Source organism: Mustela erminea, chromosome 6 (genome assembly GCF_009829155.1).
Source record: "Mustela erminea isolate mMusErm1 chromosome 6, mMusErm1.Pri, whole genome shotgun sequence".
Lineage (NCBI taxonomy): Eukaryota > Metazoa > Chordata > Mammalia > Carnivora > Mustelidae > Mustela > Mustela erminea.
This window is the reverse complement of record NC_045619.1, coordinates 7,568,632-7,595,473: the sequence shown is the minus strand read 5'-3', so window position 1 is coordinate 7,595,473 and position 26,842 is coordinate 7,568,632. Positions and strand designations below refer to the sequence as shown.

General features: G+C 44.8%; 1 protein-coding gene across 1 annotated transcript; it reads left to right on the top strand.

Moving 5' to 3' along the window:
* The first annotated feature begins 1,762 nt into the window (after nt 1–1,762).
* RBX1 (ring-box 1) lies at nt 1,763–15,827 on the top strand. Its single transcript, XM_032346164.1, has 5 exons — nt 1,763–1,896; nt 3,826–3,904; nt 9,568–9,638; nt 12,607–12,692; nt 15,638–15,827. The coding sequence occupies exons 1-5, from the start codon at nt 1,819–1,821 to the stop codon at nt 15,648–15,650; spliced, it is 327 nt and encodes a 108-aa protein (XP_032202055.1). The 5' UTR covers nt 1,763–1,818; the 3' UTR covers nt 15,651–15,827.
* The last annotated feature ends 11,015 nt before the right edge of the window (nt 15,828–26,842 follow it).

The following is a 26,842-nucleotide window of genomic DNA, read 5'->3' as shown; positions in this document are numbered from 1 at the left end:
TTTTTTTTTTTAAGATTTTATTTCTATGAGAGAAAGAAACAGAGATAATGAGAGAGAGAGAGCACGAGAGAGAGGGGAAGGAGAGGGAGATGCAAGACTCTCTACCCAGCACATAGCCCAACGCAGGACTTGATCCCAGGACTCCAGGATCATGACCTCAGCCCAAGGCAGACTCTTGAGCCAGCCAGGCACCCCTCGTTTTGTCTTCTTAATAGCATTTATTGATACCTGAGGGTGTTTTTTTTTTTTTCCCCTCAATGTATTTGCTTACTTGTGTATTATTTCCCTACTAGGAATTCTGACTCCTTCCTCACCGTGTCTCTCCTATTTATAACAGAACCTTGTACATACTCAATGAATTTAATGAAGGATAAATATGCCCTTAATACCTTGATTTACTATGGGTTTTTAGTATCCTGTAGGGGTCTTTGGGAATGCAGTAAGTTAGATGACAGAAATCTCAACATGGAATTATTATTCTAACAAAATTTAGGCTAAGAAAAACTTTATAGGGTTCCTATGTTTTAAGGTCTCGGACAATTTTTTCTCTTTCCAAGTCTGGTTGAAAGTATGGTGGTGTTTTCATGGATTTGTTGTTCCTGTTTATGACTAAGACAAGGAAACAAATTGCAGTTCTTCCGGTTTGGAAATGGAATCAGTACGCTCCCAATTTTTTTTTTTTAAGAGAAAATACGAGATTTCAAATAAACCAATACAAGATTCAAGAGTGATCTAGCCTAGTCATACTTCCGCAGTTAGAGATTCACAAGGGGGGTCGGATGAAGAAATGGGCGGGTGACATAAAGTCCAGGTGCTTTGGCTGGGAAGGAACGACCAGTAAGAATCAATGGCCAAGCGCCTCACAAGAATTAAGACGTACAGCGACTGCAGATGAGACTACAGGGTAAGGAGCGAAAAGAGGACGGAAATTAGGGGGAAAGGACACCATAGTCAGATGACCAATTGAGGACTAGGAAACGTGTGCTCAAGTATGTGAAGCTGAAGTCGTGTCCCTTAGCCAAAGAGCATTCTAGCACGGAATGCTATCTCCGGCGGGCTGGAGATGGCATCTCCCAGGCTCCCAAGCCTCCTCCGCCTATTTCAGGTGTGCAGGTTAAGGCAGGACTGGAGAATGCCTACACAGTTGGGCCCCGGAGAGGACATTCGGGGAGCTCGCGGCTCCCCGTCGTATCCCGAGCATTTCCTGAATCGGAATCAGGAACCAAACGGTGCCTGGGCCCGGCTCTCCCAGGGAGGCTGCACGTCGGGCCTGGCTCGGAAACGGGTCGGGACCTGCGAAACTGTGGGGTCTCCCGTTTCGCAAGCAGGACTCGCGGAACCCGCCCTCGCCGCTTCCCCGGCGAAAGCGCTGCTTTGGACCCGCCGGCACTGGAGCGATGCGGCGGCCGGGGAAGGCGGGGCGGGGCGGGGCCGGCACTGCAGGTCGCGGCCGAGGCGGAGGAAGCAGCCGCCGCCCCAGCAGAGGGAGCGCGGCCGGGGGCTTCCCGGGGGAGGAGGCGAGAGGGAGTCTTTCGAGCGTTTCCACCCGGCTCGATCACGTCGGCTGGGCCCCGCCCGGCCCCGCCCCGGCCACCGCCTCTTCCCCGGCCGACGCAGGGGCCAGGAGGTGGGGGGGCGGGGAGGGAGGGACCTGCACCAGCGCCTTTAAGAGGCGTGGCTACGTGCTCCGCCCCCCACCTGCCCCTCGCGCGCCAGTAGGGGGCGGGGTGCGGGAGGAGGTGCCGGGGAGGGAAGGGGAGGGAGGCGTGCGCTGGTGCGCAGGCGCAGTGGCCGGACGACAGACCGTGTGTTTCCAAAATGGCGGCAGCGATGGATGTGGATACCCCGAGCGGCACCAACAGCGGCGCGGGCAAGAAGCGCTTTGAAGTGAAAAAGGTTGGGTCTCGCCAGCGCCTTCCTCAGGGAAGGTAGAGAGGCGCGGATCTGGCTGGCAGGCCCGAGGATGACCGAGGCGCGGAGGAAAGGGCTTCATTTCAGGGCGTTCCTGGGACCGGGTACCAGGAAAGGAAACTAGGGGGCGGGTCTTAGAGTTGATCGGCGTGACTGGGGCCCACTGCCAATGGCAGTATTGGTTTCGCTTGGAGTCTAAGGGGCCAATCACAGAGGCGCTTATTGCGATACGCGGGGTTGCAACTCGGCTGGGAGAGCCAAGCGCCTGAGCTGTCACTGGAGTGGTGGAGGAGTGGGGAGGAGTGGGTGGGGTGGATGGGAGGGGGAGTCGGAACGATGCAGTGGGTGGAGGATGGGGGCAGTGCGGCGAAAGCCGGGACCTGAGTTCCTACCGCATTGGAGGCTTCCGAGGAGCCTGGCTGGTGATCTCCTTGCCCCGCCTCTTCCCGAAGCCCGGGGTCCCACTTATTGAGGGACCCTAATTCGGTCCTCGCCTAATCAAGGCCTCTCTTAGCCCTCTCTCTAGTCCTCGTCCCCGCCGAGTTAAAGTGTCTCCAGAGTAACAACTCTATAGGCTTTTCTGAGAGGTCTGTTGGTTTGTCACACAGCCGCCACAGTTCTGTGGTCATATCCAAATCCCTCTGTTCCCCCTCCCCCCCAGTGATGGAATTTGTTAAAAAGAAAATACGAGCCCAAGCCTTGTGCCATTTAGGAAGGGTTGAGTACTAGTGGCGGACGACCTGGTGAAAGTGGGAAAGCAAAAATGTTGAACGTGTCTTTTTGCATGAAATGCCTTATAGTGGTTTGCCAACAGTGTGGGAGAAAAGTGCCGATTCCCGTATAGTATCAAATAAATCTCTTCCAAATGAAGATTCTGAAATAGAGGAAATGTTATTACTTGAATATCTGGCTAAACACCGACAATATTCCCCCTGCTATTGCTTTTTTGGTGTTTCATTGTGGACACTGCATGCTCAGTTACAGGCAGCAGCCATATTGAAGAAAAGAAATAGATTTTTTTGTTTTGTTTTGTTTTGTTTTTTTCCGTCCAATTGAAGCTTTCGGGTGGAAAGTGCTGAAGAAGTTGAACTAGGCTCTGAGAATTGGGTTTGAAAGAGGTGAAGGTTTGGGAAGTAGCACCAGATTAGTGGAGGAAAAGGGAGTATGGGAATATTTATAATTGCAGAAGCCAGAAGGTTAAATTGCTTAAATGCTGCTTTTAGATAAACACTTAATTGGAATTATCTTAAACTAAATGAGAGTCTGAGCATGTGAAAGTTGAGAACAGCAGTTTATTTGATGGTAGGAACTAACCAAAATTCTGGGGAATTGTAGAGTTTGTTGTGAAATAATCTTGTAAGATTTAAGTCATGACCTTGCTCTGTGGACTCACACACTGGGTAACTGGTTATCCAGCTTATCCCACGGTTACCCATTTTATGATCCAATCATCATCATAGTTCTTCTGTTCCTAGCTTTCACCTCCAGGCTCATTCTTTCAAAGCTGCCTTGAAGAGCAGATACTTTTCTGTGCAGAAATTGAGCTCTTCTGGGGAACCTGTACAGAAATTCAAGTTTGTGCTTATTAAACCTAAAATAGGCACTTAAGAATTATTCCCAATTTTCTGATACTGGTATGGTTGACTAAATTATTGTAAGCTGTGGGAGAAAATAAAGACAATCCATTAATTTGTGTTCACATACTCAACTGTTTAAAGAACAGGTGAGCACACGTGAGGCCTTCTGTTGTCTTCTTATAAAATAAATAAGAGTAATGTAATATCCCCAAACTCTTATGTTTGGTGATCCTTGTGGCCAAAGAGATGATAACTGCAGCTGCAGCATGAAATCCTAGAGTGTGTGAGTGCCTGTATTACAAGGAGAGTGCATTGTTCCCCCTTTTTCTCTTTGCAGTGGAATGCAGTAGCCCTCTGGGCCTGGGATATTGTGGTTGATAACTGTGCCATCTGCAGGAACCACATTATGGATCTTTGTAAGTAACTGGAGGAGGATGGGAGGAAGTTGAGAAGGTTACAGAGATTGTGGCTATCCTGATGTGACCAGATTTCTTCTTCCCAAGGAGATACACAGCCTAGTCAGAACACTTGGTGTCTTCTGCCTCTAGTCCGTTGGTATGTTTGAAATAGAGTAGATTTAATGATATCCTGGAGGCACACTCATTTCTCAGAATAAATCTACTCAATCTAAAGATGGCAAGCACACATTTAGAATGAGTTGTGGACACAGAGGCACTGTTGATTATTCCTCTATATTTCCCATCTCATACCCAGACTCAAAGGCAAAAATAGTGAAAGGAAAAAAATAAACTTTGAGCTAAAATATTCCACCAAAGCTAGTTTTTGCTTGGCAAGATTTATAAAGAAAAGAAGCCAACGAAGTAAGGAATTTCAGTGTTAGCCCCAAAGTTAAGAGGACATCGCTGCCAACATTGAAATAGACAGCTAATTGCAGTGAAGAAATTTCATTTAAATCTACAGATTCCATCACGTGTAGTAGCCAGTACATGGTGGATTTGATAGCGGTTGACAGACTCAGGATCTTTATGGTAATAGGGGCAAATGTGTTGATCATACCAGTAATAGTTGAGGTTACTTTTTAAATCCAGGTACTAAAATGGTTTGTTACAGAGATGAGATATAAGGGGAAGAAATTTCAGCTTTCTAGAGTTGGATTTGTAGACACTTATTTTGAAAATCACTCACTTGCCTCTCCAGCTTCATCTTGCAACACTCTCCCACTCACTCTGATAGGTTTTTTGGCTTTCTTTCCTTTCTTGAGTTGTCCATGCTCTTTTTTAGAGCCTTTTTACATCCTGTTCCCTCGGTGTGCAATATTCTTCCTCTTCTCTCCACTACCTTTGCCCTAACCCACTACTGTCTGATCTGAATATGAGCCACAAATGCAAGCACATACATAATTTAAAATTTTCTGGTACCCACATTACAGTAAAAAGAAATAGGTGATTTGCATTTTATTTATCCTGCTATATCCAAAAAAATTTCATTTTAACATGTAAATAATATCTTACTTTTTATTTATTTTTAAGATTTTATTTTATTTATTTGACAGAGAGAGGTGCAGTGAGAGAAGGAACACAGGCAAGGGGAGCGGGAGAGGGAGAAGCAGGCTCCTCGCCGATTAGGGAGCCCAGTGTGGGGCTCGATCCCAGGACCCTGGGATCATGACCTGAGCTGAAGGCAGACACTTAACGACTGAGCCACCCAGGCGCCCTGTAAATAATATTTTAAAGTGAAATATTCTACATTTTCTTTTTGGTAGTAAGTCTTTGAAGTGTATTTTACGCTTACAGCACATCTCAATTCAGACTACTCGCATTTCAAGTGTTCAGTAGCTACATGAGGCTAGTGGTGACTTTATGGAGCAGTGTGGAACTAACCCATAGTTGGTCTTTAGATCTCATCTTGAACTAGCTCAGACATGTGTTCCCTGCCCATACTTAACATACACACAGGCTGTGACAGTTCTGTTAAACATTCCCAAGACCTCCCATGGTTGCCTTTATGTATTTAATTTAGTTGGTTCTCTATCGTATGTATGTTGTTTACTACTCTCTTCCCAGCATCTAGCATAGTGTCCAGTATGTAATAGGGTCTCACTATACACTTGCTCAATGAATAATAAAAATACAAGATAGGGGAATAGTCCGATTATTGCAACTTGGAAAGCACCAATCAAATATGTGTTGGTAGTTTGCTGTCCGTGGTTTGAATTTTGACCCTGTTTACCTTTTCACGCGACAGTCAGAGCCGACAGCAGCTACCATCATGTTTAGTATAGATAGAAGGAATCCATCACGGAAAAACATATGCCCAGTTTTAAATGTGTTTGGGTGGGGTTCTGATTACATGCGTGCCAATTTTGTTGCTCTGCATTTTCATAAGGAGTTGTGCCCAAAGCAAATTTTATTTCCTTGGGTCTCTCTTCTGTAAATAGTTAATGATTCCAAATAACCCTAGTTTGGGTTTTTTAAGTTATTTAAGTCATTTTGTGTCTCTCTGGATTCAAGAGAATGTACTTCTTGGGAGGACCACAACAAACAAAGGCCATTGATACTTTATCTTAGAGTTGAACACTTGAGGGATCAATGTAGGTCTTCAGTTAGATACCTACCTACTTTATCATATATTTCAAATGTTAGATGAAGTAGTAGAATATTGATTTTTTTTTTTTTTTTTTTTTAAGTAGGCCCTGGTGTGGGGCTTGAACTCACAACCCTGAGATCAAGAGCCTCATGCTCTACTGACTGAGCTAGCCAGGCGTCCCAGAATATTGAAATCTTGTAACAAAAAGTTATGAAAGTATTTTCAGGTCATGTCTTTTCAAAATTTTAACTCAGATGTTTGTTCTTTAAAAAATTATTTCTTAAGGTTTTATTTTATTTTTAAAGGTTTTATTTATTTATTTGACAGAGATCACAAGTAGGCAGAGAGGCAGGTAGAGAGAGAGGGGAAGCAGACTCCCTGCTGAGCAGAGAGCCCTGTGTGGGGATCAATCCCAGGATCCCGAGACCATGACCTGAGCCAAAGGCAGAGGTTAATCCACTGAGCCACCCAGGCATCCCTTAAGGTTTTATTTTAATTCTAGTTAACATGCATCGTTACATTAGTTTCAGGCATACAACACAGTAGTGACTAACTTCCATACACTACCGGGTGCTCATTGTGACAAGTACATTCCTTAACCTCCATCACCTGTTTAACCCATCTCCTCATCCTCCTCCCCTCTGATAACTATCAAATTATTCTCTATAATTAAGAGTCTGTTCTCAAGTCTTGTCTTTTATTCAATGAATGCTCACATCCTGGGCATTTTGCTAGGCACCAGTATAAAACAGTGACTGAGCTCAAATTTTTACCCTTAAGAAACATACCTTTTTGTTTATCACAGACATTACAGAGAAGTCTGGTTGCCACAACTGGGCTTGCCTTCCGTTAAAAAAAATAAATGGACTGTGATTCCTGTAAAAAGACTTTGTCAAAGCTGAAAATAAGAATCTTGATTTAGCAATGGCCATTTTCTATTAAATTCTGGTCTGGCATTAAATGAATAATTATGTACATAGCCCTAAATAAATAACAGTGATTATGGCTGTGCCCAAGTCGGACTCTTCTGTAAAGCTTTCTTGGTCTGAAGACATCCTCTTTTGAGTCAAAATTAACACTACATGCCCTCTTCTAGCTTCATATTTATTGTATATTGCCCCATTTCTTTGTTGTTGTTAAGAGTTGCTGAAACACATAATCTAGATTTTCTCCATTATCTCAGGTAGTCTTGTTCCAGGTGAAGAGGGCATCCAGACACCCTTTGCCCATGAGAAGTTAGCCTTTTCCTAAACCACATGTCCATCCCTGTTTCGAAAGTGTGAAACCCATCAGCTTCCAAGGTGAAACCATTGCTTCCTTAGCAGACCTTTGGTGGTAATGCTCAATGCTTTTTTTTTTTTTTTTTTTAAGATTTTTTATTTATCTATTTGACAGAGATCACAAGTAGGCAGAGAGGTAGGCAGAGGGGGAGGGGGAGGCAGGCTCCCTGCGGAGCAGATAGCCCGATGTGGGGCTCGATTCCAGGACCCTGAGATCATGACCTGAGCCGAAGGCAGAGGCTTAACCCACTGAGCCACCCAGGCACCCTGGTAATGCTCTTATATTGAAGTTTAAAAGTCCCCAGACTATGTACCGCATGCACTAAGCCTCTGCCTTTGCAGTGGTATGACAGGAACCCATTATGTGCTGCTTGTTTTGGCTGCTCTAGGTTGACAGTGAATAGTTAACTTTCCCTGTTTAAATGAATGACTCAACTGCCTGCACCAACAACTCAAGAATTTTTTTTTTTTAAGATTTTATTTATTAGAGCACAAGTAAGGGAAGCAGCAGGCAGAGGGAGAGGAAGAGGGAGAAGGAGGTTCCCCACTAAGCAGGGAGCCTGGTATGGGGCTCGATCCCAGGACGCTGGGATCATGACCTAACCTGAAGGCAGACGCTCAACCGACTGAGCCACCCAGGCACCCCTCAAGAAAATTTTCTATTTGAAAACATTTTACACTCATATTTAATAATTTTTCATGCCATATCCTTTCTTTCATGGCTTTGTAGATTGCAGTCTTCCTTCCTATACATTTTTGTTCTTTGTTAGGAATTACCAGGTAAAGAATGCGTATGTATTTGGCCCCCAGTGTCTCTGTTGGTAGAAGTGGTTTTGTTTGCTTATTCAGGTACTGAGAGCCTACTTTGCACTTGGTACAGAAAGAGTCCCTTAAAAATACCTTGACCTAGAAAAATTTAAACATGATCATGTACCTTGAAACAGTCGTTATTTATTTCAACAATAATTGTGTCTCTTAATTAACTAATTTCATGATATATTGTACTCATCTGAGAGAATCCAACTTGAAGGTCATCAGATTTTACTTTCTCTACTTTTGAAAATGGTAGTGCAGTCACAGCTCCAGTAAATCCTTGCATATACTGCATAGACTCTGGACTCTCCATTCCTATCAGAAGGAGAACCCAGTTACTCTCTTTGTAGTGTGGATCTGGTAGCAAAAGGAAGTTTTGTGATTTCATATCCTTTGCCTTTCATAGTTTTTTTGAAGGATGGAAGAAACCCTTATGGTGTATAATTTCCCCCAAGACCAGACAGACCCATTCAAGTCTCAGCACTATTTGCCTACAGTCTTTCTGTTTCTCTCCTATGGAAGTTTGAAGTAATTGTCTATTTTTAGTCTTTCCCGAAACTTTTTATTCTTCAAATGAGAGACTCCATTTAGTTACCACCTTCAGAGAAAGCAAATTAGACATTAGTAATTCTTGTTCCTTGAAGATTTATCCCCAGTAGAGCTTTACTCATCAGTTCTTGACCTCAGTCAGATTTGTATTCTATTTTAATTCCTCTCTCTTCCCCCTCTGTGAAATTAATACTTGGATATATTTGCCATAATGTGCTCTGTTCACAAGACAACATCACCTTGGGTAGTACACATCACCAGTTGGTGGGCCCCAAGTCTCTAGCCCATTGGCCAAACAGATTGGCTTTGTTTGACGGTGTTTTAAAGATGTTTGAGTTTTGGTGCTTTCACACAGAGCATGCGCTCAAGTGTGCCACAGGCCTCTTCACCTCTTTTATTTTGCTTCTGTCCCAGTTCTTGTGTGTGTGCCTGACCCCTCGAGGGGCTGGAGCTTGTTACCCAGCGAGGCCACACTGTTGGAAGGACCTCAGAGGCAGCATTTGCCCAAAACAGGGAGAAGATGCCATTTCTCAGAACAGTAAGAGTTACGGGGTAGCTTCAAGAATTTACTAGATGAGCCAAACTAGGAGAAATCACTTCGGTTTGGACAGGTCAGTTTATGTTCAGAACTAAAAATGTGCCTTTTCCTTCATCACTCTGTGACCAAGGAGAGGAAATCGTTACGAAGCAAACGGATAAGTCACATCTCTGCCTTCTGCGCTTCACCCCTTCCTACACTCATGAAAAAACAATGGTGACTAATGAACCACTTGAGATTTTGTCCAGGTTTGCACCACCCTTACCCCTACCTCTGCCCAAATCCTGTGCTTGTGATACCATGCAGGTGGGGTGCGTGAGGTCCAGTGATCTTGTTGCTCTTGTTCCCACAGGCATAGAATGTCAAGCTAACCAGGCGTCCGCTACTTCTGAAGAGTGCACTGTTGCATGGGGAGTCTGTAACGTAAGGAAACATCTTTCCCTATCAGCATGGCTTGTAAACATATTACCACTTTTCCTGCTTTGCCAGTCTTGAAAATAACTAGGAAAAAAAATGACTAGCCCACCTTTCTCCCAAAAGGTATACAAATAGTAAAAAAGATTTTAAATCTTTGTACTGTTCACCTGTGATAGGTTAAAAATTACTAGTTATTATACAGGCACCATTTTGTCTTAATTATAAAGAGGAACGACTTTTAGCAACACTTGGGGATTCATCTTTGGGAATTGCCCGCAGGGCCTGTGGCAGTCTTTGGAATATTCTCCTGTTGGTGGACATCTTTACCTTCTTAACAGATCTTTTTTTAGGGCTAAATATGCCTTGTGGAACTAAGTTTGGCAAATAAATTGGGTGTTCAAGGGCCCGTGTGTGTGTGTGTGTTCTAAAGTGTGGCAAATGTACTAAGTTAGGATTTTTTTTTTAAATCCTGGCTCATGCCAGAAATGTTTTGTCCAGCATCGTTGGACTGAATGTACAACGGCGTGACAGCTGTGAAGGATAACTACATCAAATATGGTATTTCTAGCATGTGTTAAAAATTCATCTCTATAGCCATATAGTCCCAGTTACAGGAGCTAAAATTGTCCTGTCCTCCTGTGCCAAGGGGAAAGAGGACCCGCAGCCCCCAGCGTAGCCCAGGCCCAAGAGGCTCTGGAGTCAGACCATCATTCCCTGTCTTTGACTTACTTGCTAAGTGACTTAGCAAGTTAGGGATGTTTGACATCCCTAACCCTGGCTTCCCTCTTGTAGACTGCACAGAGTTATAATCAGGATGAAACGATTTTATTCTAGCACATAGGAGACATAAGTGTTTGTTTGTGGGGGGTTGGTTACTGAGCACATATCAGTACTGTGGCCCAGCAGGCTGAGGCTCTGTCCTACCCGTGCCTGTCCCGCACCTTCTTAATTCTGTCAAGGCCCTTTGAGTGGTTTCCCAGTAGCCTGGCCCAGCCGGTATTGGCCTAGTTGGATTTGTTGTTCGTGGGGATAAAGAAATAAAATCTATCGGGCTCTTTGCCCTGCCTGACATCCAGCATATACCAAGGGTCAAGTTATCTTTTGGTGGAGGGCAGAGGAAGTGAACTTCCCTGAGTTTGGCTAAGGCGAGACTAGCTCCGGAAGCCTACCATAAAGAGGAGCTGGCCTGGGGTGGCAGAAGCCCTTGGACCAGCGCCGGCTTCTAGTTCTGGGTCTTCTTGCCCGCCCCATGAGTTAGACAAGTCCCTTGATTTGTCGGAGTTTCAGTTTCCTGTCTGCAAAAGGAAGGTAATGATACCTGTCATGATTTCTCACCAGGCTTGCTCTGAGGCTCCGGTTAGGTGATAGGAGTTCGCACCCTCTGTGAGCTGCAAGCACTAGGCAGTGTACTTGAGACTGCTGGGTACAGCCCTCAGCCGACCGCCGGTTATTAACAGGCAGAAAGTTGGGACCAGGCTGCTTCAGGGATGCTGGCACCTGCTCTGCATCCTTACTTGCAGCCCCCTTTTCCCTCCGTCTTCCGAGGTAGTTGGGATGTATAAGGACCCTGTACTGCTGCAGGGGCCTAATGGGGGTGGGGGGCAGTGAAGAAAGGCATCCTGAATACCCTTAGGGGAGCCTGTCCCTACTACCTGGTGATTGAGAAAAAAAAAAGGCCTCACTTTCTGCTTTCTAGAAGTTTTTTTTCTCTCTTTCACAGTGAGTTGTATGAGAGTCAACGAGTTGCGTGAAAGGGATCTAAAGCTCTCATCCTGGGCGAGTACCTGTCCTGTGGACCATCCACAGTGTCCTAGCTGTGGATTCCACTCCCGATTACCAAATTCTGTCTCTGTCTTTATCAAGACAGTGCCCGTGATGGTAATCCACTCAGTGACTCTTCTCGAAGGTCCCCGCATGTTTTGGTAGGGCCTGCTGACCAGACTTTGAGTCTGTTATTAAATCAGGCTTGCAGAAGCTTTCATTATTCTGCTGGGCAGCCAGCATTTCTCCCCTGTCCCCACCTGGGCCCCACCCCTCTCAGATACGATGAGGGGAGCGCTTGTAGCTGCTGTCTTAATTCTCCGTTCCCGTGAGCAGTTGCTAGAGTAAATGTCTGTCACAGAGGTATTGTGATTAGCACCTGTGTGTCATTCACTCACACCAAAAAACTCCCACAGATTTTCCTTTTGCCCAAATCTGAAAGCCATCTCCTAGCTCCCCATCAGTTACCAGCCTTCTTGGTACTCTGGCCATTTTATTTCTTGCCTTGATCATGAAATAAGTCATTTGATCATCTTTTCTGCTGCTTGTGTGTGGTTTGTACATCATGATGCTTCCTTTTTCCCTAGTTTTTTTAATCTCATTCCTTTTTAAGAGAAAGTGCCTCACCCCTTAAAGGCTTACCAGGTACTGAGCTGTTTTAATATTGGTACACCTTTGAACAAATCTGGAAAGAAGGTCTTTTGAACAGAGCTGAGCTGGGTGCGGGGAGATTGGGGAAGTGCCCGTCTCGGCAGCGGCAGAAGTCACTGCTCCCGGGGTTCCCGTTCTCCAAGGTGGGGGAGAGGCAGTTGGGGACCAAGAATGGGGAAGTTTGAAATCTGCCTGTGATCAAGGGCCTCCTGGCCTGTGTCCAAGGAAAGTACAGGAAAGTAGAAGCCTCCCCTTACAGGCCCAAGAGCACCAGGAAGCCACATTCCATCTTCGCTTAAGGGAGGGGGAGAAAATGCACTGCTATAGCATATATGATGCTTCCTGAATGATTTCTTCTCGTAGTGGTTACGTTTCTAACAGGTGTTTCAGTGGGAGTGTCCTGTACGTGACCAAGGCGTAAGGGGTTGTTGACCTTTTGCCTCTCATTGTTGTCTCCCCTTGTTCGCTGGTCCCCTGTGTGTCACCAGGCTGCTGCCCTTGAGACAGACCGTCCGTAGATGGCTGCGGAATGATCTTTAATAAAATGTGTCTTCTCTTCCAGCATGCTTTTCACTTCCACTGCATCTCTCGCTGGCTCAAAACACGGCAGGTGTGTCCGTTGGACAACAGAGAGTGGGAATTCCAAAAGTAGGTGTCTGGCTGTTCTGACGTTGTAAGACGGGGCTCTGTGGGCCGTGCCATCCCCGAGTCACCTCAAGCTGGAGGGTGCAGAGTCTGAGAAGATGGGAGACAGGGAGCATACCTTGTTTTACAAACAGACTTTTAATTAGTAAAACAAGCGCTCATCTGTGAGTCCCACCTCTCAGGATCTGTGAAAGTAGAAAATAGGAGAATCTGCAAACTGGTCATTATTTCCAGAATCATAACCATAATAAGGCTCCAGGGGCTAACCAAGGTCAAGTATCTTTGCTTGGGGTTGAATTTTATTTACCTATTCTGCTTCATGGTTCTGTCTCATTCTGATTAACTCCGATATGGTATTTGTGGCTCTCTCAACTAAATTACTAGTATTATATAAATAAAACGTGACATGGTAAATTTTTTAAAAATTCAGATAGTCAAGAGGGCATACCCCAGAAATTGAGTGTCCCATCGTAGTCTCCTGATCTCAGTCCCAGAGGTGACCACAAGTTCTCAGTACCTCCTGACTAGCTCCGGAACATGCTTGCATGCACATGGGTATATATGTGTATATAATTTTAACATAAATATGAGCATCCAACATAGTAATTCACCTTGCTTTTTCATTTCATACATTTTGGAGTTTTTTTTTTTCATATATATCCGAGTACCTCCTTTCTGATAGTTGAAGAGTAGTTTTTATGTTGATGTACCATAATTTATTTAATTGATAGATTTTGGGTTTCATATTTTTCACTTAAAAATAGTGTGCAAGGATGACCATCCCTATACATGAATCTTTGTGAATATGTGCAGGTATATTTGTAGCAGTAGTTCCTAAAGGAGGAACTTCTGAGTGAAGAGTGTGTACCTTTTTATTTTTGATTAAAGTCAGATTTTTCTTTATAAGAATGTATTATAATTTACACTCCCTCTAAACACTGCAGCAGAAGGCCCCTTTCTCCATTTCCTGCTAAGGCTCTATTATCAAACTTCTCCATCTCAGCTGCTCTGATAGTTGAAAACCAGTATCCAACTGCATTTTTTGAATTTTGAGTAAGATTGGCTACTTTTCCTACATTTTGATGCTGCTTTCCCTGTGAAATGCTATGTTTTGTTGCTGTTGAATTATTGATCATTTGCTTTATCAAATTTTTTTTTTTTTTTTTTTTTTTTTTTTTTATTTGACAAACAGATCACAAGTAGACAGAGAGGCAGGCAGAGAGAGAGAGAGAGAGAGAGAGGAGGAGGCAGGCTCCCCGCTGAGCAGAGAGCCCGATGCGGGGCTCGATCCCAGGACCCCGGGATCATGACCTGAGCTGAAGGCAGAGGCTTTAACCACTGAGCCACCCAGGCGCCCCTAGCTTTATCAAATTTTTTATGAGAAGGGGGTTTTATTTAAATATGAGTTTTGATTAATAGGATATAATGAAGTTTAAAAACCAAAAGATGGGGTGTTTTGTTAAATGTTGAGAAATCCCTTATTGGTACAGTTATTTTGCTTTTACACTTGGTTATTTATTTGGTAAAGAATTTTGGAAGTCTTACTGACTGCATGTTCATTTCTTATGAAACCTGCCAAATACTCAGTGTTTAAACTTTTAACTACCACGGTGCTTCATTCAGCAAAGTGTATGCTACCTAATGTGTAAGATATGAAAACACGGGAGACAGCCCTTCCCCATCCTCAGGAGCTCGAGTTCTGAGTAGAACCATGAAGTCACACATATCAAGGCAAAACACTTTTCTGCATTCTCAGGAGGCCTTTGTAATTGGCTCTGCCCTGAAGCAGGCTCCAGGTTCTGTTTTGGACCCAAATTGCGCCATGTTGCCCATTAAATATTCCCTGGACTGAGCCTAGGAAGTAGAGGGTATGAAGAATCCCTCGTGTTGGGCTTTGACACCACCACCGTGTCCCACCAGTGGCCTTGTCAGGCAGGGCTCGACAACGCATTGGGAAAACAGATTCTGAAGGAACAAATGATGGGCATCCTTCAATCTGATAGACAACGTCTGGCTTTCTCTCCAGTACACTTACAAACGCTGGGGCTCTTACTCTGTGTGGAATTCGGCACAACTTTTTTGGTAGACGATATTCAAGTAGATTTCATGATTTCATACGAGAAGTGTTTAAAACATCCAGTAGTCCTTTGGGATGATTGAAAGCATGACCCAGAGTTCAGGAGCCCTGGTTTCCACCCATTGTTAAATGTATTATGTTCTGTGTTGTACTTTGTTATATAAGTATTTTACTCAGAGGATAACGGTCCATAAAGAACTGAACAGAAGATTGAGTAAAATAATAGAAGGATATTTGTTCAAGAAGCCCATTTATATGTGAAAGAGCTTTCCCGGCCTGGTTTGTTTTTATACTCTTATTAGAGCCAAACTTTGGCTTTTGGGGAAGTCCGAAACCACCTGAAATCCGTACCTCATTTCTCTACAGTTCTCTTTCTTAGTGCTGAATGGAATCAGGGTGGAAATTGGACCTGGTGATCGATTTTGAAATTCAGGCCTTTTAGTGACTATTCCTGTGTTTGCCTGAGTAGCAGATCTGAGTGAAAACACGCTGCAGTGGGATGGGGAGGCTGAGCTCAGGGTGTCTGAGACGCGGACTGGAGCCACCGGAGCGGTTCCCCGTCGCAGCCCCTGGTTCGTTCTTTTCCCTCTCGCCTTCCAGTACTGCGCACATCTGCCCGCTAACCGGAAGGAGGGTCAGGTGGGTGTAGTGGAGGCCCACGGAGGGACTCCCACCAAGAAGAAGGTAGAAGGTAAAATGTGAAGGATAAAATAAAAGGAGCAAAACCTCGTGTCAGCCCAGTCTGGGAGCACACTTGCACTCACATGTTTTAAAAGTTTTCCTTACACTTGCTCCTGTGTTCTAGCAGGTTCTGTAGTCGAAAGCAGGAAATTACTAAGAAATTAATGAAATCATGTACTTTGTCTTTCAGGTACGGGCACTAGAGAGAGAATTCTTCCATCGAGCTCAACTGTTCTGTTATTCATTTAATGACTTGCCCTCCTGTTACTTAATTATAAATTAGATAGAACCATGTCTTTTCTGCTTTGTCTTTTTAGTTTGCTATTCCCGCAGCCATATTGTATTCTGTGTCAAATAAAATCCAGTTGGATTCTAGAACAGATGCTGTCTCTTGTGTATGTGAAAAAGTGAACATAGATAAAGGATCCCCGCTTCCTAGGTTGGAGGGCTTTCTTTCGAAAGTGAGATGTTTGTTCATTAGAGCAGAGTTGTCCTGTGAGCACATCGCTTGGTCACGAGGAATCCTGGTCCACAGCCTGGTCATCGATGGCGGTCTCAGGCAAGTCGTCTCTGCCCCGCCCTTACCCCTATAGAACGGCTCCTAAGAACTAAATGGCATCATATGTGCACAGAAAGAAGCTTTGTAAACTGTAAAACCACTATACGAATGTTAACCTTGACCGTGTATGATATGTTGCTTTCTCTTCTTGGTTTAGAAAAATAAACCTGAAAAAAATCTAATATGTAATTTTGGCTGGCAAAAGAAGAATTTATGAACTCAAGTTGAAAACTGGTGTATTAAAGTGTCCACTTAAAATGGAATTAAAAAGAATTCAAATTGCCTTTACCAGCACAATCTTTTGCAGTTTGTTTAAAATGTCTTGGCCATGGGGGTGCCTGGCTGGCTCAGTCGGTAGAGCATGCGACTCTTGATCTTGGGGTCATGAGTTCAAGCCCCACATTGGGTATAAAGATTACTTTAAAAAAATAAAAGTCTTGGCCGTGGAAGAACTTGCCAGTTCTAAAACTAATTCAGTGGTGATATAGTCTTTAACTGGAAAACAGTCTAGTTTACTGTAGTGGTTCTCAAACTATGGTCCAAGGACCCTGTGGGCTCCTGGAACCCTATCAGAAGATTCACGAAGTTCCTGTTCCACTACATGTCTGCATGAGGCCAGCTTTTCCTTCTGTCCTTCAACCAAAGCAATGCACTGAATGAAGAAGCAGGCAGGAGAATCCAGCTGTCTTCTATTAGATGTGAAAGGTTTGCAAAAATGTAAAACAGTGCCACTCTTTAATTCTTTTGTTTGGAGAATAGTGGCTTTTAATAAAAATATTTATGTTAACATGATGGGTTTTGTTCTTTTTAAGTCTTTTAAATTTCTTGGGTTTGATTTCCATCATATATATATATAGAGAGAGAGAGGTTTATAGATATTCACCCACAAAGACAAAAATTCTTTGAGGCCTTCAGTTTTTAAGATCATAAAGAGATCTGGATAGTAGACAATTTAAGAATCTGTATCTTAGTGATTAAGAACTTTTTGAACTTGGGGCACCTGGGTGGCTCAGTCAGTTAAGCGACTGTCTTTGGCTCAGGTCATGATCCCAGAGTCCTCGGATCGAGTCCCACATCAGGCTCCCAGCTCCATGGGGAGTCTCCTTCTCCCTCTGACCCTCCCTCTGATGCTTTATCTCACTCTGTCTCTCTCTGTATCTCAAATAAATAAATAAAATCTTAAAAAAAAAAAAAAAAGAACTTTGAACTTGGGACCCTTGGGTGGCTCAGTAGGTTAAGCATGTTCCTTAGGCTCAGGTCATGATCCCAGGGTCCTGGGTTCAAGTCCCACATCAGCCCCCCAGCTGAGCGGGAAGACTGCTTCTCCCTCTGCCTACTGCTCCCCCTGGTTTGTGCTGTCTCTCTCTGACAAAATCTTAAAAGAAAAAAACAAACTTTGAACTCTTTTTTTTTGAAAATTTAATTTCTTTATTTGACAGAGATCACAAGTAGGCAGAGAGGCAGACAGAGAGAGAGGGGGAAGCAGGCTCCCCACTGAGCAGAGAGCCCGATGCGGGGCTTGATCCCAGGACCCTGAGATCATGACCCGAGCCGAAGGCAGAGGCCTTAACCCACTGAGCCACTCAGGCGCCCCGTGAACTCTTAATAAACCTTAAATCAAACCCACCTTCCTGAGGTGCCTGGGAGGCTCAGGCGGTTAAGTGTCCAACTCCTGACTTCACTCAGGTGATGATCTCAGAGTCACGAGATCAAACCCCAGGCTCGCTCTGCTTGAGATCCTCTCCCTCTGTCCCTCCTGCCACTCGCTCTCTCTCTCTAAATAAATAAAATCTTAAAGAGATTTTTTTCCTTCAGCTAAATGCCAGGCATACAGCAAGCACTAGTCTGGAGAAAGCTGCTACGGTTGCTGTTAATTTAGGGTTACCACCCTTGACAGAAATACCCTCTTTTAAACCCCTTTGAAGCGGTCATTCGGACCCCATGAGTACTTAAGGTAGGAAACGCACGGATTTTCAGATAGATGACATGACGCATTTGGCGAGTTCTGCTTGAGTATTAATCAGTCCTATTGTTTGCAGAGCACCGAAATCCAGCTTCTGCTGAGGTAAGGGGCAGGTGTGGGGCTCTGTAATGTAATCAGAGAAAGGGCTAGGGATGCATTTGGACAGAAGAATGAATGGAACCAGGGAGTGGCCGCTGGGATTCCCCCGCTATTCTCAGTAGCCCCATAAGGCAGGAAAATGATGCCGCCACCTCTTCTCCCCCAGGGGCTACGTGAGAGACATTAAGTTCTGATTCTCCAAATCCCAGCTGGGTCAGGTGCCCATAGCTGGGCCAGTCTGTAGATTCCTGTGGAACACAGTGACTGCCTTGAGAGCGCTGCTGGCATGGAGGGTAATAGTTCCAGAAGAATGGGAGGGTTGTGGGACAGAAGACACAAGATGGGTCTACTTCGAGAGAGGCTAGGGAGTTTTTCCCTAACATTGAGCACAAACATCTTGTAACGTTTATATCCAATTAGTCTTGTGGCGCCTTGTGAAACTGGTGGACATGAATCTCCCTGGAGACATCAGTGAAATTATTTACTGAGTGCCTGCTGGGTGCTAACCTGGGGGACACAGCTGAGTCAGCAAGACTCTCTTCCCGCTAAGAGCTCACAGTCCAGTAGGAGATTGCTGAGAAAATGAATGAATATGGAAGATCATTCTGGAGAGCTTGAAAGGGCTCAGATCTGGGCTTGATCTTGGAGTGCCCATTCTCCCTTGGTTTTCCTCCTGTCAACTCCTGTGCATTGTAGGGGCTCCCCTTCTTCCATCGGCCCTGAAGTTTCTATTCCCAGGGTTCTGCTGTCTGGGAGACGCCATCCTCTCCCATAGTCACGATGGCACGCTGGACCCTGCAGTGGGCTCCCAAGAGCTGATTGTGCGCATCTCTTCCCAAACCCGCTTTCAGTAATCTTGCTTTGGCAGTTTGAAATTGGCCAGAGTGGGTGTGTTTCACACCACAGAAATTGGGAAATGCTACAAATCAGAGCTTTCTTTCCCCCGGACAGCTTCTTAACCATCATCAGATAACGGTATCCAAATGTGTCCATTGTCTCGTAGACACTTCAAACTCAGGGTGTCAACCACGACTGACCTATGATTTCCCCAAACTCCCCCTCCTGGATGACTGAGCCTGTTCATAGCAGTGCCACTCATCCAATTCCTGAAACCACAGGCATTCAGACAGTGTTTCAGATACCCTCCTCTCCTTTGCCCCTGCATCTAATCATGAAATGCTATTCACTCTACCACGGTACTCTCACGAAAATCTGTACCCTCTTCTCCATTCCCACTGCCGTGGACGGAGCCCAGGCCCTCTTCATTTTTCTCTAAAATAACTGCAATTCCCTCTGCCTGGTCACACTGTCATTAGTCTCTTGGCTACAGCCTGAAGTGAGTCTTTAGTTTAGTCTGATGCCCCTTCCAGGGGTTGAGAAATTCCCCCACCTGGAAGGCAGCAGAGTTCATTTCCCATCACAGAACATGCCTAATCCTGGCTCCTGCAACTTCCTCGCAGCTGGAACCAAAGAGATGACCTAACCCCCACTGGAGACACTCACCAGCCACTGTGGCCGTGGGCGGCAGCACTGGCAGCACCCAGGGCCCAGTGCAGGTGGTAGATTGGGTTATGACATCCAGTGTTCAACAGTCTCAACAGCCAACACCTCCCCAAACTGGTTTTGTGGCATAATGTTGGCTTGAGTCCCAGCTGCTGCCTGTTCTCTGAGCCCAACTCCCCATCATTCCTAGTGCTGCTGTGAACTCTCCAACACCCTTTCTCTTTTCTTTTCTCTTCTTTTCTTTTCCTTTCCTTCTCTTCCCTTTCCTTTCCTTTCTTTTCCTTTTTAAGATTTTATTTACTTATTTGAGAGAGAGAGAAAGAGAGAGAGAGAGTCGGGGGAAAGGCTGAGCGAATCCCAAGCAGACTCTGCACTGAACACGGAGCCCAACATGAGGCTCTAACCCACGACCCCGAGATCATGACCTGAGCCGAAACCAAGAGTCTGACACTTAACCGACTGAGCCAGCCAGGCTCCCCCACAACATCCTTTCAGCGTCCCCTCTGCTAGAAAAGTCAGCCAGCAACTTGCTTCTCAACACTCGTTATTACCCCCTCTGCCCCTACCAGTGGCCCCATACCTTTTACTTATTCACTCTTAAAGCATTCCTAAAAAGCTCATCATTTCGTTATAGTGTCCTCTGATAGTTTTCACTCATTTCCTCAGCCAACAGAACACTCTTCTAAGAGTCCTTTGTCTATCTTTTCAATTCCTTGTTTTTGTCCCATGTTTTGATTAGGCTCTTTTCATTTTCTTTTTTTCTTTCTTTCTTTCTTTTTTTTTTTTTTTTTTTTACAGAGGGGGAGGAAGAGGTGGAGAGGGACAGAGAGGTAGAATCTTCAGCAGGCTCCATGCCTTCTGAGAGCCTGGGCTCCATCTCATGACCCGGAGATCATGACCTGAGCCAAAAATCAAGAGTCAGACGCTTAGCCGACTGAGCCACCCAGGTGCCCCAGTCAGGCTCTTTCTAAATCAGAATTCACTAGAAACTCGATTTCTTGTGTAGGGACAATATTTTCTCTAGATGCCCCTTCTTTCCTTTCTATTTGAACCAATTTCGAACACCATTAAAACACCTTTTGCTGAGCCCGCTGTTGGGCTCCCTAAACTGGGCTTCACCCCTTGGAACACAGAACCTCACACAGACCGCCCTCTGTGCTCCTTCCAGGAATATCTCCCACCTCATCCAGTCAAGCCTCCGAGCTGGCCCTTCGAGGCAGGGGTCCCCCTCCAGGCGTCTGTAAATACACACTGGGCACCTGCCTCCCTGTAAGGCCCCCAGCACGGAGACTTCCTCTCTTCTCTGAACTTTCTGACATCTCCCCCACAGTGAGGGCATATTTCTAGCTAAACCCAGGCTAGGATGAAGTCTGAAACAGCACGGTCACTTTCGCCAAAGTGTCCCTTTTCCTCCCCTTCAGTCAGAGTAGCCTCAGAGTAGCAATTTTTCAAACTAATTGTGTCTACATTTTGGATTCTGAGACATGAAACTATCCATTACACCAACGTAGAACCTATCATCCTATACTTACCGGAGAACGAAACTTTTTTCAGATGCCTTGATAATTAAATATTCTATTTTCTGCCAAACTCCTTGTCTCACCATGGGTTGCCTCTATCTTGCTTAAAGACACTGCCCTCCTGTCAAAGAGGTGAGAAACTTTAGAATCATCTTTAATGCCACCTTCCCCCTCCTCCTCAATATTTGCGCAACCGCCACCATGTCCTATCGATTCAAGTTCAACTTGACATCATTGAAGTCTACTCTCTTCCCTAGCCCCCGCGCCGTGTAGACCTTTAGCATCACTTGAGTCACTGAAATGACTTCATTAATCCCCTCACCTTTAAGAACCAGGAGCCCTGATAACAGAAAGTATCATAAAGAATAATCCTGGGGCCCAGCCCTGTAGGTTCTGGAGATTTCTACCTTTTCAACCAGCTCCCGTTCCGTGGGTCTTCTAAACTATCTTCTCCAGATCCTTCAGGAAGCGTCTCCATTCGTCCACAGCTGTTGGAGAACATGGCAAAGTTAGCGGAAGAAGAAAGTTACACCTGCCAACTCTGTCTCTTTTTAATCCCACTGATGATTAAATCTCCCTGAGTTTCAGATCTTCTTGAAAATACAATTGCCTCGAAGGTATAAAGACATAGAAACAAACTGACGCTAATAAAATGCTGAATAATCAGACGACGGGACTGCAAGAGGGTGGAATGTTATTTTTCCAAAACCGTAAAAACTAAGACACACTGGAAAGTGTTTACTACACGACGCCAAGAGGAAATAGAATCATCACAGGCAACGTGACTGCGACGATCTGTAAAAATAGACAACATGCAAAAATGAGATTGGAGTCGGGCGGATGACATGATGGGGCATTTATAACTGTTTTTGTTTATTCCTGCTATGTTTTCTCTTGTATTTAAAATCGGGAAAAAATCATCCCCCTTAGCAGTTAAACTGTCTACAGTTTTCAAAAGCCTCCATTTACCAAGATGAGTGACTCAAGCTGGTGAAACCTTAGCCTCACAATTTACCTCTTCCATAAGCGCTCTTACATGCCCGAGGAGCCCACTGCACCTCTGTCAAATCTTTGCTTTTCAACAAGGTCATTTGCGGGACTCCCTGTCTCCATTCCCACCGCAGCTCATCTCAGAGACCCCTGGGACTACATTTAGTGGCGGTCCGTCCCATCACGCGGCCACAGCATGTCTCAACAAAGACGGCAGAAGCCATAAGGCTCAGGAGACTTTCTCTCTCTCCTTGCTTTATCCGAGTTCCCAGGCACCTCTTGCTTCCTTGTATCCCCCATCCTCCTGAGGATCCGGCCTCATCTGTGTATTTTTACACTCCGATTCACATTTCTACCTGAGGCCTTGATTCCCAAGGTCCTCCTATGGGGAGAGGTCAAATGAACTTGGGTTGAAATACTGACTCTGCCACCATCCCATGAGGGGCTCTGACCACGCCCCTGAGCCTGTGTTCCTTACCTTTAAAATAGGGATAATGGGGGCACCCGCTGGCTCAGTTGGTTAAACATCCCAGCTCTCGATTCTAGCTCAGGTCGTGAACTCAGTGTCATGGGATCGAGCCCCACATCAGGCTCCACGCTCCTCACAGAATCTGCTTGAGATTGTCTCCCTCTGCCCCTCTTCCCTGCTCATGCGCACTCTCTCCCTCAAATAAATAAATATTTTTTTTAAAAACCCAACATATTGGAACAGATTAAATGTAGACACAAGTATGAGATTCCAGCTGTTTTATATTAAGGCAAACATTAAAAAGAGATTTAAAAAAAAGAAAGAAAGAAAGAATGTCATCCCCTCTGGTGTTCACAGAGTTCCAGCCACCCTGGAGGGAGTCAGCCCCTGCCCCACGGCCTTGGCCTGGGACTCTCCTGCCACATCTCTGCTGGGCTGGCTTCTGAAAGTCTTAGAAGTCACCTGAGCTGTCACCTTCTCAAGAAGGACTTCCTCTGTCACCCTGTGGAAATGGCCACCCGGTTCACTCTATTACATCAACCCACTTTGTTGGCTACATAGCACTTAGATTTATCTAAATTGTCTCGGCCACTTATGTGATTACTTGTTTACAGTCTGTCTCGCCTCCTCGTTCGGAAGCTCCAGGAGAGCTCCTCAGTCTGTCCTGTTCACCCCTGAATCTCCACGGCCTACCCTGGTGCCTTCATTGGTTGGATAAATAAACAGAGGAATGAAAATCAACTGCCCTCGCTTTTATTTTGTTCATGCCTACCAAGCCAACCGGCGGGTCGGGGTTTGTGGGGGGGCCCCTGCGAAGGAGTATTAAACTAATGGTATCAATATGAGTATTTTTTCTCATCCCTGTAATAGCGGTGGTTCGCTGTGGAGTTATTTTTGTGTAATCTTTTTATATATGAGTCTAAGAGCTTGGTAATCATTGCTACTGTTTATTACTGTTACCACCTACTATTCACTGATGGGCCAGGCACGGGTGGGAACTCTACCAAACACTTAATCTTCACAAAAATAGAATCTAGGAAGTTGGTGCTGTTACTGCCCCATGTTGCAGATCAGGAAACTGAGGCTCAGAGAGCATGAGTGACTGTGTAAGTTCTCACCATAAGGGATGGTAGAGGCAAGATTGGAATCAGGGTTCATCGGACTCCAAAGCTGCTGTGGTCCTCCCTGGTGTCCCAACTGACACCCAGCCTCTCCCCTTCCCCACCCAGAGCATTCAGCCCACCCTGCCTTAGTCTTTGATGATGATGATTCTACCTTACCCAATCCCTTGCAGAGGCCTGGCCACCCTGTGGGGCCATCATCCATGGCCCAGAGTAGCAATCTTTTTATTTTATTTTATTTTAAATATTTATTTATTTATTTGAGAGAGAGCACGCATGCACCTGCGTGCACACGCACACGTCGGGGAAGGCGGGGCACAGGGAGGAAGAGAGAATCGCAAGCAGACTCAACACTAGCACAGAGCCCAATGTGGGTCTCGATCTCACGACCTAGAGATCACGACCTGAGCCAAAATCAAGAGTCAGAGGCTTAACTGACTGAACCACTCAGGCGGCCTGGCAATCTTTTTATTTTAAACTGTGAGATACTCCTTTCTTTGGTTCTTTTCCCTTCGAAAGACGTGGTCTTTAGGGAAGGAGTGGAGACAACACCTGGTATTTTTTGTTGGTTTGCTTTGTTTTGTTGTTTAGAATCTCAGTTCTTAATCTGTTGAAGGTCAGAGTTGAGCAGTTGAATAAACTGGGACTTGGAGGGACAGCTCCACGATTGACTGGGTAGCCTGACATGTGTACAGCCCATAACTATTTGCAGAGGGTTTTCACTCCACCATCTCATTTTCCCCTTGACACTGACCGCCCCCGAGAGGCAACTTGGGATGGTGGAGATGAGGCAGTCTTGGAACAAGATGAACCTGGGTGCACATGGCAGCCCACCACTGAGACGCGTGACTGGGGTCGGGTCTCTCCATCGGTCTGAGTCTCTTACTTATTTTGTATTTTGAATTCTTACACAATGAGCTCAATTTTTTAAACACCTTGGGAAGGGCGCCTGGGTGGCTCAGCTGTTAAGTATTTGCCTTCGGCTCAGGTCATGAATCTGGAGTCCTTGGATTGAGCCCCATGTTGGGCTCCCTGCTCAGCAGGAAGCCTGCTTCTCCCTCTCCCACTCCCCCTGCTTGCGTTCCCTCTCTCACTGTCTCTCTCTCAAATAAATAAATAAATAAATAAAATCTGAAAAAATAAAAAATAAATAAAAATTGTGGTAAAATATACATTTACATAGCATGAGACCACTTTAAGAGCATAATTTAGTACACTTAGAATGCATTTAGTACATTCAAAATGTTGTATAACCATCAGCAACTCTTTCCAGAACTTTCTCATTATCCCAAACAGAAATTCTGTACCCATTAAACAATAATTCCCCATTCCTCTCTCCCGTCAGCCCCCGGTAACCTCTGTTCTATTTTCTGTCTTCAGGAGTTTGCCTGTTCTAGAGACCCCATGTAAGTGGAATCATATAATATTTGTTCTTTTGTGTCTGACCTACTTTACTAAGCACAATGTCTTATAGTTTTGTCCATATTGTAGCATGTGTCAGAATTTCCTTCCTTTTTAGGCTGAATAGTAGTTCATTGTATGTATAGACCGTATTTCGTTTGTGCATTCATCTGTCAATGGATACGTAGGGGTTTTTTCCCCCCCACATTTTGGCTATCATAAATACTGCAGCAAAAACATTGTGTGTATAAATATCTCCTTGAGACCTTGCTTTCAATTCCTTTGGGTATACCTAGAAATGGAATTGTGGGATCATATGGTGAATTCATGCTACTATAACAAAACACCGCAGACTGGGTAACTTACATAACAGAAATCTATTTCTCACAGTTCTGGAGGCTGGGAAGTCCAAGATCAAAGTCCTAGCAGATTTAATTTTTTAAAGTTTATTTATTTATTTAAGAATGTTTATTTATTTATTTAATTACTTATTAAGTAATCTCTACACCCAATGTGGGGCTCAAACTCATGACCCCAAGATCAAGAGTCACATGTTCCTCCAACTGAACCAACCAGGAACCCCTAATAAATTCAGTTTCTGTTGAGAACCCTCTCCCTCGCTTGTAGACAGCCATTTCTGGCTATGTCCTTACATGGCCTTTCCGTAGTGTGTGCTCGGGAGGAGAGCAAGAGAGAGAGCTCTTCTTCTCTGTATAAGGATACCAGTCCTATCGGATTAAGGCCCCACTTATGACCTCATTTAACCTCGATTGTTTCCTAAAGAGCCTTTAACCAAATAGTCATACTGGGGGCTGGGACTTCAACATATGAATTAGGGAGGTGAGACACAATTCAATTTATAGCAACATCCTTGCCAACACCTACTATTCTCCTTTAATAATAATAATAATAATAAAATCCCAAGGAGTGAAGTGGTATCTCGTTGTAGTTTTGATTTACATTTTCCTAACGACTAATGACACTGAGCATATTTTCATGGCTATTTGTAGGTCTTTGGTGAACTGTCCATTCAAGTTCTTTGCCCTTTTTATAATTAGGTTGGTTGGTTTTCTACAATGTGTTAGAGGAGTTCTTTATATAATTGGATATTAAATGCTTATCCTGCTTACTATGATCTGCAAAACTTTGCTCCCATTCTATGGGTTGTCTTTTCACTCTCTTGGGAATGTCCCTTGATGCACAAAAGTTTTTAATTTTGGTGAAAATTAAAATTAAATTAATCAAAATTAAAATTAAATTTTAAGACAAGGGGTGCCTGGGTGGCTCAGTGGGTTAAGCCACTGCCTTCGTCTCAGGTCATGATCTCAGGGTCCTGGGATCAAGTCCTGCATCGGGATACTCTGCTCGGCGGGGATCCTGCTTCCCTCTCTCTCTCTCTCTCTCTGCTTGTCTCTCTGCCTACTAACTCTCTCTCTCAAATAAAGAAAGAAAATCTTTAAAAAAAATTTTTAAGACAAAATTAAAATTTTGTCTTTGTCACCTGTGCTTTTGGTCTCCCATTTAAGAAACCACTGCCAAGGGGTACCTGGGTGGCTCAGTGGGTTAAAGCCTCCGCCTTCGGCTTAGGTCATGATCCCAGGGTCTTGGGATTGAGCCCCTCATGGAGCCCCGCATCGAGCCCCGCATCGAGCCCCGCATCGAGCCCTGCATCAGGCTCTCTGCTCAGCAGGGAGCCTGCTTCCTCCTCTCTCTGCCTGCCTCTCTGCCTACTTGTGATCTCTGTCTGTCAAATAAATAAATACAATCTTT